Below are 13,083 nucleotides of genomic sequence, written 5' to 3' on the forward strand. Positions count from 1 at the left end.
GACTTTCCACCTCAAAAGCAAGAAATACAAATTTTAAATAAATTTTTTTATTATTATTTCGTAGTAATATATTAAATATTAAAAGACCATTTTTAATATTCAAATATTAAATATCACCTTCAAGTAATCACACACAAGTTAATTTTTTTATTTCTTAGCATTTATTGAAACATTACTTACACAACATGTCACATTTTTCTTCCACAAAAACAAAGAAAAAATAAAAATAAAACATGTCACAATAAAATCATATTTGTTTTTTCATTCATCATTTTGGTCAATTAATATGAGGTTATAAAGGTAATTTAATGATTCACAGAGTCAATTCGGAAGTCAAAGTGCAAGTACGTACTTTTTATCATGGTTGTGGTGTCTTTGCTCATTTTACCAAACCTGAGAGGTGTCATTGTCCAAAAAGTGTTTAAGTTGTATATGGTTGTCTTTAACTCAAACCTGAGGGGGTGTTAGTGCAATTTACTCGAGGGTAAAATAGTATTTTGCAATAAGTTTGTCTTTAATTACAATACAATAGTTCCGGGGAATTTTTAATTTAAAATTATTTGTAAAAAGGTAATAGTTGAAGGGAGTTTTTTACACTTTACCCATGATTCAAATATTTATTCAATAAATTAATAAATTGAATATAAATTATGATAATTTCGATACCGGATATAATATAATAGACACTATTTCACGTATATTACATCTAATATTCTAATGGTATATAATAAATAATATTTTTATATTTTCTCATTTTCTCCCTCTTTATTGTTTTTTTTATTTTTTAACAAAGACTAAAAATCAAAATTTTCTTCCTGCCCACATTTTCTGTTCTGTTCTTTCTTTCTTTCTTTCTCTCACACAGTGTAAAAGAAAATAAAAATAAAAATAAAAGAAGAACTACTTGTGGCTCAGGAGTAGCTTTTAACTAGTAAATCCTTAGAATGTGGGCCGAGGTATTGTCAAATCAGAAGAACTTGGCCCAAAAGAAAGGACAGGGCTTCTTAATCTTGGACCGACCTGGTCCAACAGACACCCCGAATGACATGTTTAGGGTTTATATATCAGTACCATAAAACGCCTCTCATCACTCACTAGTGTCTCTCTCCATTTTAAATTGCAAACCCGAAGCCAGAGCCAACCAGAGACGAAAATGGAGCAGACATTCATCATGATCAAGCCCGACGGCGTCCAGCGAGGCTTGGTTAGTTTTCCCATTTCTCTCTATATTGTTCATATCTATATAGACACATATACCTGTAATACACACAAATCTGAATATGAATATTTGTTTGTACCAATTATAAATTAGCCACTCTTTTTGTTTGTATTTATATTCTTCAAACTTGTGTGATGTATGTATCTATCTGTATAGATTTGTACGTACATGTATACATTATGTACAACTTCTGGGTAAATTTTCTTCCGGAATTTCTTCAAACGGAGATGATTCTGATATTCGATTTCCCCCTTTTTAGGTTGGTGAGATTATAGGCAGATTTGAGAAAAAAGGTTTTACCTTGAAAGGTATAATAAATTTTGAGTCTTTATATTTTTTTACTATATTTTTTATGTGTTTTATACTCTATTTATGATTTCATTATCGGCAATTGGGTGTTTCTGTACGTGTTAGGGTTGAAGCTTATCAGTGTGGAACGTCCTTTTGCTGAGAAGCACTATGAGGACTTGTCCAAGAAGCCATTCTTTAATGGCTTGGTTGAGTACATCATTTCTGGCCCTGTTGTTGCTATGGTATGGGAAGGCAAAAAAGTTGTGACAACCGGCCGGAAGATAATTGGTGCAACTAACCCTTCTGAGTCTGCTCCCGGCACTATTCGTGGTGATTTTGCTGTTGAGATTGGAAGGTACCTGGCTTTTACTGAAAATCTATAACCTACCTATGATCCTTCATTGTTGTGTGTAGTTTGGGATTGTTTGGTTGCATTGTTTCATTATTCTCTGATTTGTACTATCACTTTGTGAAATAGTTATTGATTTTAGCAATTATATTTTGTAAATTATTGAAAAAGTTCGAGAAAGAGGATTATTTAGATGGAGTTGCACATAATTATGATAGCATCAATAAAATTAGATACTGGATTGGAGTTGGATTTATCCATCTTGTTTATTTGACAATGATTCTATTAGTCACCGAAAAATGGAAAAACTATATTTGAATTTGTATGAATTACCAAATTTTGGATAAAAGTTTGATTTGAATTCTTTTGAATTGCCAAATTCTGGTAAAACTTTTAGCTATTCAACTTTGTTTTTGTTTTTTTTTGGTTTTTTTTTTTTTTTTTTTTTTTTTTTTCTACTGTAAACTTGTCTACTTTATTTTCCCTCAATCTTGAGACGTTGGTTTTGTTGTTTATTTGCTGAAATGTTGTAATTCATCGGTTGAATTTCTCAGCTTGAGTTAATCTTCTATTTGGTTTGAGCACCTTGTACAATTCTGATTGTGTTTGCTATAGATTATAGAAGTGTGTAGAAACAGTGTGGCCAACAGATGATGAATTATTATGTATTCGTTTAGGGAAAAACTGCGCGTTTCAAAATTATCCTGAAATCAAATGAGCTTATTATTTCTCCTGTTGAGTAATGCAATAGGTTATACTTTTTGTGGTTTCATTTGACACACTGACTGTTAATTGTATCTGCCTTCTCTCTTCTAGTTTTTAATTGCTCTATTACTGCAATGAACCAACTCAAATCTTCTTACAAGTAACCACCACATCGACGAATTTCATTTTGTCTTGCTATACTTGTTATTGTTTGCTGGTTGATTCATACAATGCTTTACCAGATTGGTTCATCGTGTTGTTGACAAATTTTTTTTTTCTCTTTTTTCTTGAAATAAATATGCAGGAATGTTATTCACGGAAGTGACTCAGTTGAGAGTGCTTGTAAAGAGATTGCACTGTGGTTCCCAGATGGCGTTGCAAACTGGCAGAGCAGCCTTCATCCCTGGATTTACGAGTGAAAATTTCATCATTTAGTGGGAGCTAAGTTCTTCCCTGTTTTAAATTATACCAGATATATAGTCTAGAATCTGAGCCACCATTGGGATGCTGCTATGAGTTTTCTAATAGTAAAACTTCTCTGTTGCTTGATTAATCTTTGTTGTGCAGTGCTTATTATAGTTATATGTGCTGTCATGATGTGTTCAATTTTAATTGGTATTTTTAGAGCATCTGAATTTGGCAGTAAATTTTTTCACACACTGTTCGGCTACATGGAATTGGAACCTTGGAGTTGAAATTGGTGGAATTGGAATTTTTTTGATTCAATTATATGATTGTTTCTTTTTTCAATTTCACCAATTCCAAAGCTCTAACTTTATGCAACTGAACACTGCCTTAGAGCATTTAAGTTATAATTAGCAGCTAGTTAATATCTGCATTGATGGAGGGGATGACATCCCCTCTATCTCTCTCTATACATGTATGCATATATAGGACCGTTCACTTGTGGTTTGCATATATATCTTAACTGTTGGATATAAAAGCATAAACTACCTTTTTTAAATTGTCCAATGGGACCTGACAGATAATACTTGAGGTTTGCATACATTCTCATGCACATCGGGAGCAAGTGAACTATCACCTCTTCACAGTCTTAATCATTTGGGTACGTTGCCATGTGGTACTCCTTTCAATGAATGCTCTGTCTATTATCAAAAAACAATAGAGAGCATTCATTGAGAGGGGTATCACATGACAACATATCTCAAGGATTGCTAGGAAAACTTAAATTCTAGTGGTGTAATGTTGACATGGTATCAAGCAGTAATTAACAAGTAGTTTTTGGCTTGTGAAGTTAAGGTTAGAGAGAAGGAACATTTTAGTTTTTTTGGCTCGTGAAGTTAAGGTTAGAGAATTAGTAAGTGTGGTGGAAGAAGGTGGCGGTGGTGACAGTGGCGGTGGTGACAGTGGCGGTGTGGTAGTGGAGGAGGAAAGTGACGTGGCTTTTGGACTTGGAACTTGGGGTATTTTTGGAACATAATTTTTTTAAAAAAATAATAAAAAATTCAAGATTTTTTATTGAAGTTTTAGACAGGCATAATAGGAATCTGTAATATTTTCCATGAAATCAATGAAGATTAGAGAGCTGATGTCACGTAAATAGGTCTAAACCTTGGTTCCAACTAAAACATTACGGTAAAAAAAATAAGAACTAAAATATTGAAAATCAACCCTTTGGTCTCAAAAATATTTTTCTTGGAAGGAAACTTTCGCGAACGTGAAGGTGGGACTTGTTTTAATGTTACGTGGTGGGGGGTGGGGTTTACTTTAATATTTCTGGTCTCATTCATCTGCATAATGACATTGCAAGGAACCAATGTTGCAGCTGTTTCAAACAACAACAGTGAGGCAAGTCCCAACGAAGAAGAGAAAATAACAAGCACCAAACACTCTTGGCCAAGGGGCTACACACAAATAAATGATCAATATTATCAATCGCAGCCCAGTAATGAAGTTTGTTTTTTTTTTTGAAGTGGTAAACAAGCAGTGACAAAAACTCTAGGCCTGCAGGAGGACCCCCATAGCCTGAACCACTTGACTTTGTTGTGTGATGAGTTCTCAGAGTATCCCGAGCGGCCTTAAAACTAAAATTACCATTCTTCCATTTGAGTGCATCACTGAATTGATGAACGGGTATATAGATAAGATGAGATTTCTGAACTGATTAACAATGGCAGCAGAAATAGGTGGGAGGTTAGAACTGCCATTGTCAATCGACTCAGAGATATTAGAATTCCTGGTAAATCAAGGCGTGTGTAAATACGATGCCCAGATTCTTTTAGCACTATTTCTCCTTGACACCCAAGGATCTGTGAACAACTCACCATTGCCAATAGAGAATGTAACATTTTGAAGCATAAAGTCCATTACATCAAGCATATTTCTCCATATAAGAGAATGAGAGGGATTTGGGACTGCAGTTCCCGAGCTTTGAACCAAGCAACCCAAAGAGAGTCTTTGGATACTAGAATACACATGGCAGCCTTGTTGATATAAAAAATCCTTCTGATCCCAAAACCCCCTTTACTCGTTCAAACAACGAAAGATGAAGTTTCCTGGTTTTATTTAACAAAGTTGTATCCTTCCTGCAAGAGACAGATTGAGGCCATTCCAAGAAGTAGGCTTACTGCTGAACTTGTCCACCAACGCGAAAATTGGGTTATTGTTGAGACCATATTGAGTTAGAGGGAGCCCCATATATGAGATAGCAAGGGTAGCACATTTGCATTGGAACTGTTAGAGACTACATGAGAGAAAAAAGATAGTACCCTTTATCTTTGTTCATCTCTAGACGAGTTGAAACTATTAAGAGCCATCCACCAACTTCCTAGTTGCACCATAATATGCTTTCAGGACAATCAAAAGGTCATCTACGAATATTTAGATTCTTATATTTGTTAGGTTTCGTGAATTCTCTTTATTTGAATGTGTTTTGGCCCTTACATTTTGTTTCTCATATATATATATATATACTGAATGCAATTCTAATAATTATATACGGAGTACCATTTATGTCTGATTTAGATGGTGAAATTGTTCTTACAAGCATGGAAATGGTGAACTTGTGATGAATGTTAATGCCATAAATAATTCGGGTTTAACAGCATCGGACCCCCATTTCCAAATTTTGTCTCACAAAAAAGATGATATCAGTGACATTCTTCATAAAGCGAAGACAGGTTCACAATCATACATAGAAGATGATGCAGGAAAATGGAGTTTATGAAGGAGTTATTGTTGTTGGCCGTGTTCATTTTATAACAAATAAGAAAGGCAACTATATATGAAGTGGGATGATTACTATTCACAACAGAGAAACAAGAATGCATGCCTTACATCTAACCCCCAACATCTAAAAAGGTGGTCTGACGGGAATTCGAGTAATTAATAAAAGGGTTGTAGTGCTAAGACATATATATATATATATATATATATATATATATATATATATATTTGTGGGGGTTAGATGTAAGGAAGGCAACTATATATGGAGTGGGATGATTACTAATCAGAATAGAGAAACAATAATGCCTTCCTTGCATCTAACACCCACAAAATATATCTTAGTTCCACAACCCTTTGTACAATTTTCGTCACACCACCTTTGGGTAGCTACCTAAAAATATATAGAAGCAGCGTTCCCATAAAGTGTTGAGAAAGTAAAATAAGCGAGAAACTTGAGAGTGCATGTCTTGGATGCAAAACCATAACTGAGAAGCCTCAGAACAAGGGGCCATAGACCTGGTGATAAAAAGAAGAATCACCACCGAACTGCCCAAATAACATTAATGAAAACAATTCCCGCCATTGAGGTTTTTCACTGCACTCCTACCTTTCAAAATTTTGTAAATCACATCCGAATTTGTTAATTTTGGTCAAAACTTTTTATGAAAATGAAAATTACTAATTAGGCCTATTTTTAATTTTAATAAATTTACAAGCAAATGTAAAGTCCTACTTTTAACAAATACACTTTTAATTAAGTTCAGAATTCCATTGTGTATGTTTATTTTTTTTATCTATACTCTCTTTGTTATAAATACCTTTAATGTTATTTTTATATTAAAATACTAACTATAGTCTTAAAACACAATTTGTAATTAATATTAATTTACAATAATAACTAAAAGACGTGTAATTTTAATTACCTTCAAAATTAACAGAATCTTCAAATATTTAAAAAGTCAATTAAATTCACGTTATAAATAAACAAATTCAATCAACCCACTAATTTCACTAGTTACAATATTTTATTTTATTTTGAAAAAGTTCAATCATCACAACCTGGTTCTTGGCCAATCACTACTAGACAAGTATGCAATAACATTTATTATTTTTAGTTTTTTTTTTTTTTTTTTTTTTTTTTTTTGCTCATGCGGACAATGGTGATTGGTGGTTCCAAGACCATCTAAAAAACAATTCTCCACCACTAAGCAACTATTTTGGGTACGAGACTACCCATCACGGTAGGGTACCCACATGATGCCGACACAACTGGAAGATCCGGCGATCACCAATCACCAAGCATACCAGTCTAAGAAAGACTACTACCATCCCCAGAATGGGCAATATCAATCCCAATGACAAAGACCAATACCATCCCCAGAGGGCAATCTCAATCCCAAGAAAATACCGAATCAGACCCTAAAAGGATTCTAAGAGTACGACATTTATGTGGCAAATGAGCGAGCCAAAATATAGTCAACATAGACAACAAGAATAATCATCCCAGAAGAAGAATGGCTAATGAGAAACCATACTGAAGCAAAAGAGAACTACACTTGTCAAACCGACAAAGCTAGACAAAGCTAATCTGACTTGCAAGGAGGAAGATAATAAGGTGGCTGTTCCATATCAACCTCTTCCTGCAAATCCCCATGCAAGGCGGCGGCGAACAATGGTGATTGGTGGTTCCTCCTGCAAATCCCCATGCAAGGCGGCAGCGAACAATGGTGATTGGTGGTTCCGAGACCATCTAAAAAAAAGTTGTCCATCACTAAGCAATCATGGTGGGTTACCCACATGATGCTGACACAACTAGACGAGCACCAAGCATACCAGTCTCCGACAACACATCCATGACACACTCACGCTGAGAAAACTAATACCATCCCCAAAACGGGCAATCTCAATCCCGAGAAAATACCAAATCAAGAGTACAACATTTATGTTGCAAATGAGCGAACCATAGACAGCAAGAATAATCATCCCAAAGGAAGAACGGCTAATGAGAATCCTTACTGAAGCAAAAGAGCACTAAACTTAACAAACCATGCACACGTTACTTCATCTTCAAACGGACAAAGCTAATCTGTCTTGCAAGGAGGAAGTTAACCAGGCGGCTGTGCCCATGTGCCATATCAACCTCTTCCTGCAAATTTTATTATTATTAGTCTGCTTTTTTTTTTTTTTTTTGGCTGATGCTGACAATGGTGATTGGGGTTTCAAGACCATCTAAAAAAAATTCTCCACCACTAAGCAACTATTTGAGTACGAGCCTGCGAATCATGGTGGGGTACCCACATGATGCTGACACAACTGGACGAGCAGCAAGCATACCAGTCTCCGACAACACGTCCATGACATACTCGCACTGAGAAAGACTAATACCATCCCCAGAACGGGCAATCTCAATACCGATAAAATACTGAATCAAACCCTAACAGAATTGAAAGAGTACCAACATTTATGTTGCAAATGAGCGAGCCATAATACCAGACACTACCACTGATAATGATAATAGTCAACATAGACAACAAGAATAATCATCCCAGAAGAAGAATGGCTAATGAGAAACCATACTGAAGCAAAAGAGAACTAAACTTGTCAAACCATGCACACGTTGCTTCAGACCATAAATAGACTTCTTCAAACAGACAAAGCTAATCTGACTTGCAAGGAGGAAGATAACCGGGTGGCTGTGCCATATCAACCTCTTCCTGCAAATCCCCATGCAAGAAGGCAGCTAATCTGACTTGCCAGGAGCAAGATAACCAGTTGGCTGTACCATATCAACCTCTTCCTGCAAATCCCCATGCAAGAAGGCATTCTGAACATCTAACTGATACACACCTCAGAGTAAAAATATAATTTACCACCAACTTCTTTACAACTTCCAAAATAAAAACCGAGTTGGCAAAAGCCAACTAACACAACTCCACCATATAACATAGTCCACTGGGGAACCACATGCTAATTATTAAGATAAATATTATAAGATAAAAAGTAACGACAACAATGTGGCAAGTAAAAGTGCAAAAAGAACTAACAACAAAGTAAAGTAAGAAAATTGAAATAATTTTCACTTGTGGACAATAAATACAAATAATTTAATAATTACAACCCAAATTTCACTCATATAAAATAGTGTTATTAAAAATGGTTCCATCTCAATCAACATGAACAAAAAGATGATAAGTAGTTAATAGCCACAAAATTTTCTGCAACACAAGGCATGCCTTGTAAAAACATATTAAAATTCGTTCTAGAAACACCAAAAAAATTATATTTTTTGATAAGTAAAATAAAATATCAATTGTGTTCCATAAAAATTCCTAACATGCTCACTTATCAATCAATAATTAAAAATCCTAACATGCCCATTAAGCATTTTGATGTTCTTGCATGCATGAGTTCATGTTACATGGACACTTCTAAAAAGCCACTAAAAACATAAAACGATCTCATAATCATCATCATCATCGAATGGAAACATTCTCATCCACAACCTCAAAAAGTTGTGTCCAATGTGTCCTAAGATTTACTAATACTTCATCATTTGATGACTTCTTACTTAAACATAAACACACATAAATAGAGTAAAGAAAAATAAAAGAACAACAAACAGAGAACCAAAACACCTTCAACAATAATCAAATCAAAAGCATCGGACATCAAACAAAATGACTACCCATTACATTATTGGTAATTATACACAATTTTACAAAGTTGGAACAAGGAATAAAATGAACTAAAATTGTCCACCTAATGTTCTTCATTATAGCTAAAATTGTTCAAAGGAAAATATTCCATACAAGTTCAATACAAGAATATTGTTTTGAAGTTGAAAATATTAGACAAAGATTGTGATACACAACCTAAACTGAAGCTGCCAATATCTTTAGATTGACATCCTAAAATGGTTAAGAAAATATTTCTTTAAAACTATTGTTACCATGAAATTGACAAGTAAAGCTAGGTAAGTAAACTGATTGAATATTCATTCATAGATAGCTTTACGAATACAAGCTATAAGCTCAGACCAAGCTTGAATAGAGTACAAATGCAAGAAAAATTCAAAATCAAGCCAAACCTAATCCAATCTTTTCAAAATTGTGATAATAAGTGCACTGACCCAAGTTTATGAAACTGAGCTCTTCACAATCTCAAGGCTTAGCCCACAAACAAACACCAGTCTAGACAGTTTAAACCTCGTCTAAGCTTCGTTCATTTGAAGACTAGCCAACAAAACAATAAAAACCTCATACAACTTGAAAAAACTGAAAGTATACCTTATTAGAAATTTTAAACCTATTTTTCACACCAACATTGATAAAAGAATGAGGTATCATCCCTCAATACCATGGATGGGACCCAACAATTGGATGTATCCACAATTGGATGGGACCCATAAACCAGTCCGACCAAACATTGACTAGGGAACTAGGTCCAAATAACATTGATCTAGTAACTAAGACCTAGGAATACATTAAATCATCAACATAATCATAAAGTCATCATTATGATTATTCAGGAGCAATGTTTTGAGATTCACTTCAAAAATGTAAATTCTCAGATCGAAGTGTCGGATTTTTTACTACTGCTTCATTCTCATCCAAAGATAATCATAAAATTAACAAAAAATATATAAATGATACCATGAAAAAAATTATCACAATTAAAATAATATATAGAGAGGAAGAGTCGAGCAGAAAAGAAATAGATGTGAAAACTTGGAAATGAGATTACTCAGAAGTGGCATAATAAAGTCATAGGTTCGATTCTGCCGGCAGTCTGTCCTCAACTTGGACTATCGGAAGAGGGAGCTTTTTTGTCCTCATCGCAACTTCATTTCCCACCAAAACATTTTTTTTGAAGAAAATACAATAAATATAACAAATTAAAATAAAATAAATGAACAAATGAATATATAGATATAGGTAGAAGATCGCTCAGTTCAGTGGGGTAGTCGACACGCAAACTTCTCTAGAGAGAGAAACCTGCATTCCGGTCAGTTGAGCTTGAATTTTATGAGTCGTCACGATCTATCTAACAAATTACAACTTAGATGATAACCATAATAAGAAAATATAATAATAATTCAAAATCCAAGTTACATAAACTGGCTCACGCATGTTTTCAATAGACTAACAAAAATTAAAATTGAAATAAACTAATAAAAATTAAAATTGAAATAGATCTCTCGTGGAAAAAATATACAAATATTTAATCATTGCAAACCATATTTCACCTTTAATATAGATAAAATGTGTTACCGGTAACATCTCAATCAACATGAGCAAGAGCATTATGATGGTTAATATTAACAAAAATGTTATGCCACATAAGACATTATAAATAAAAACATATCTTTAAAATCTTTCTGAAAACCAAATACTATATCAATTATGTTCTATAAAAATTCCGAACATGCCCGCTTATCAAAACATTGTAATGAATAAATAAATCCTAACAAGCCCATTAAACTCCTAACATGCCCACTTATCAAACATTGTAATGAATAAATAAATTCTAACAAGCACCATGTTTTTGAATGCAACGAGTTCAAGTCAAATTTCACAAAGCTATTAGAAATCGATCTCGTTGTAATCATCATCAGAATACAATCATTCTCATCCACAACCTCAAAAGGCCGTGTCCAATGGTGTCCTAAGATATTTTAATACTTCATCATTTGATGATTTCTAAATAAAACAATCAAAACACCAACAACAATAATCAATTCAAAAGCATGGCATTGTAGATCAAACAAAATGAGAATCCATTACTTCATCCTTGGTCATCATCCACAATTTACAAAAAATTTAAACATCAAGAATTAAGAGGAAAAAAAAATTGTCCATTAAATTCATTTATGGTAAAAAATTGTTAGAAAGTAAAATATTTCCTACAAGATGATTACACACATCTAGACTTATACTTGAATTTAAATTATAAATATTATTAGTTAGCAGTTTCTTTTTCTTTTTCTTTTGGAAGTTTCAAAAATTGATTTCAAGGATTATCTTATTTTATATGTTACAAATTATGCTAATGTGATTGATAAGTAATCTTGGTAAGCAAACTTATTAAAAAGATTCATTGAACAGAGCTTGAACAAAGCATGGGTGGCGATCCGTGCCAAAACTCAGCTTTAAAACTAAGCTCTAAACAAAATTATTGCACAGACTAGTCCACAATAGAACAAACAACCTAGAAATGCATGAAAATCGTATCATAAGCCCGAAGATTCAAGAGCAAAGTTTTGAGCATCACTTGAAAAAAGTGTTGGATTATTTACTAATGATTCATCCTCATCACAAACATAAAAATAACAAATAAATAAATAAATAATTCAACTTTACTAATATACTTCAGTGAAAAAAAATACAACTTCACTAATAATATACTTCAGTGCAAAAATAATAATAATAGAGTTAAAAACAGAAAAATAAAGAGATGTGAAAATAGGGAAATGAGATTACTCAGTAGTGGCATTATAAAGTCATAGGTTCGATTCTGCCAGCGGTCTGTCCTCAACTTGGACTATCGGAAGAGGGAGCTTTTTTAACCTCATCGTAACCCTTCATTTCCCACCAAAGCAATTTTTGAACAAATATTACGAAGAAATCAACAAATCAAAATTAACATATGAATATATATATATATATATATATATATATATACGTACAGACATATAGATATATAGAGATAAGATCGCTCAGTTCAGCGGGATAATCGACACGCAAACTTCTCTGGAGAGAGAAACCTGCATTCCGGTCTGTTGAGCTTGAATTTTATGAGTCGTCACTGCGATCTATCTTCCAAATATAACTTAGACGATAACAGTAAAAAGAAAATTTAATAATAATACAAAATCCGAGTCAACATGAACAGACTCAGGCATGCTTTCGTACCTGAGTAGGCTCAAAATTACATCAGTGAGAGACAATGGAAGAAGGCACAACAGGAAGCCCAAGAAAACGAAAGGGGTGGGAGGCGCAATTTGCCGTGGGTCTGTTTCGTGCCCTATATATTTATAGAGGAAAATAGGGTTATCATCACACCCGTGAAGCATTCCTAAGGGTGTGTTTGGTAAGTTGTTCAGTGCGCTCTTCCTATACCAGTTTTAGATATCCAATTCCAAATTAACCTGATTGTTAACTTTTCTTTATTAAAAAAATTAAATAGAATTACAACAAACAAATAAGAGTAGAAAGTTAAGAATTATATATAATTTATATTGCATGGATAACATATGAATTAAATTTGTCATTTATCTCATTACTTCGTTTTTTCTTTAATAAAATTCTACGTTTTTCATATCAATATTATTGTT

General features: G+C 33.6%; 1 protein-coding gene, 1 long non-coding RNA gene and 5 other non-coding genes across 7 annotated transcripts; 1 reads left to right on the forward strand and 6 right to left on the reverse strand.

Annotated features, from left to right (window-relative positions):
• Positions 1 to 1,065: 1,065 nt before the first annotated feature.
• On the forward strand, positions 1,066 to 3,117 carry LOC132270647 (nucleoside diphosphate kinase B-like). The gene is made up of 4 exons (XM_059771827.1): positions 1,066 to 1,204; positions 1,479 to 1,527; positions 1,634 to 1,865; positions 2,869 to 3,117. Exons 1-4 carry the CDS (start codon positions 1,154 to 1,156, stop codon positions 2,981 to 2,983), a joined length of 447 nt encoding a protein of 148 aa, XP_059627810.1. The 5' UTR covers positions 1,066 to 1,153; the 3' UTR covers positions 2,984 to 3,117.
• A 5,012-nt stretch (positions 3,118 to 8,129) lies between these two features.
• On the reverse strand, positions 8,130 to 12,807 carry LOC132270648 (uncharacterized). Its single transcript, XR_009469554.1, has 2 exons — positions 12,436 to 12,807; positions 8,130 to 12,328 (listed from the first exon to the last, which is right to left on the reverse strand). It is a non-coding gene; the product is annotated as an uncharacterized LOC132270648 (long non-coding RNA).
• Positions 9,217 to 9,311, reverse strand: LOC132272280 (small nucleolar RNA snoR31/Z110/Z27). The gene has a single exon (XR_009470023.1). It is a non-coding gene; the product is annotated as a small nucleolar RNA snoR31/Z110/Z27 (small nucleolar RNA).
• On the reverse strand, positions 10,691 to 10,790 carry LOC132272283 (small nucleolar RNA Z107/R87). The gene has a single exon (XR_009470026.1). It is a non-coding gene; the product is annotated as a small nucleolar RNA Z107/R87 (small nucleolar RNA).
• LOC132272279 (small nucleolar RNA snoR31/Z110/Z27) lies at positions 11,354 to 11,447 on the reverse strand. The gene has a single exon (XR_009470022.1). It is a non-coding gene; the product is annotated as a small nucleolar RNA snoR31/Z110/Z27 (small nucleolar RNA).
• Positions 12,226 to 12,331, reverse strand: LOC132272000 (small nucleolar RNA R30/Z108). The gene has a single exon (XR_009469948.1). It is a non-coding gene; the product is annotated as a small nucleolar RNA R30/Z108 (small nucleolar RNA).
• On the reverse strand, positions 12,460 to 12,562 carry LOC132272282 (small nucleolar RNA Z107/R87). The gene has a single exon (XR_009470025.1). It is a non-coding gene; the product is annotated as a small nucleolar RNA Z107/R87 (small nucleolar RNA).
• Positions 12,808 to 13,083: the final 276 nt, after the last annotated feature.

Source organism: Cornus florida, unplaced genomic scaffold (assembly GCF_030987335.1).
Source record: "Cornus florida cultivar Cherokee Brave unplaced genomic scaffold, ASM3098733v1 CherokeeBrave_3.0.0_Hap2_Chr08, whole genome shotgun sequence".
Taxonomy (NCBI): Eukaryota; Viridiplantae; Streptophyta; class Magnoliopsida; order Cornales; family Cornaceae; genus Cornus; species Cornus florida.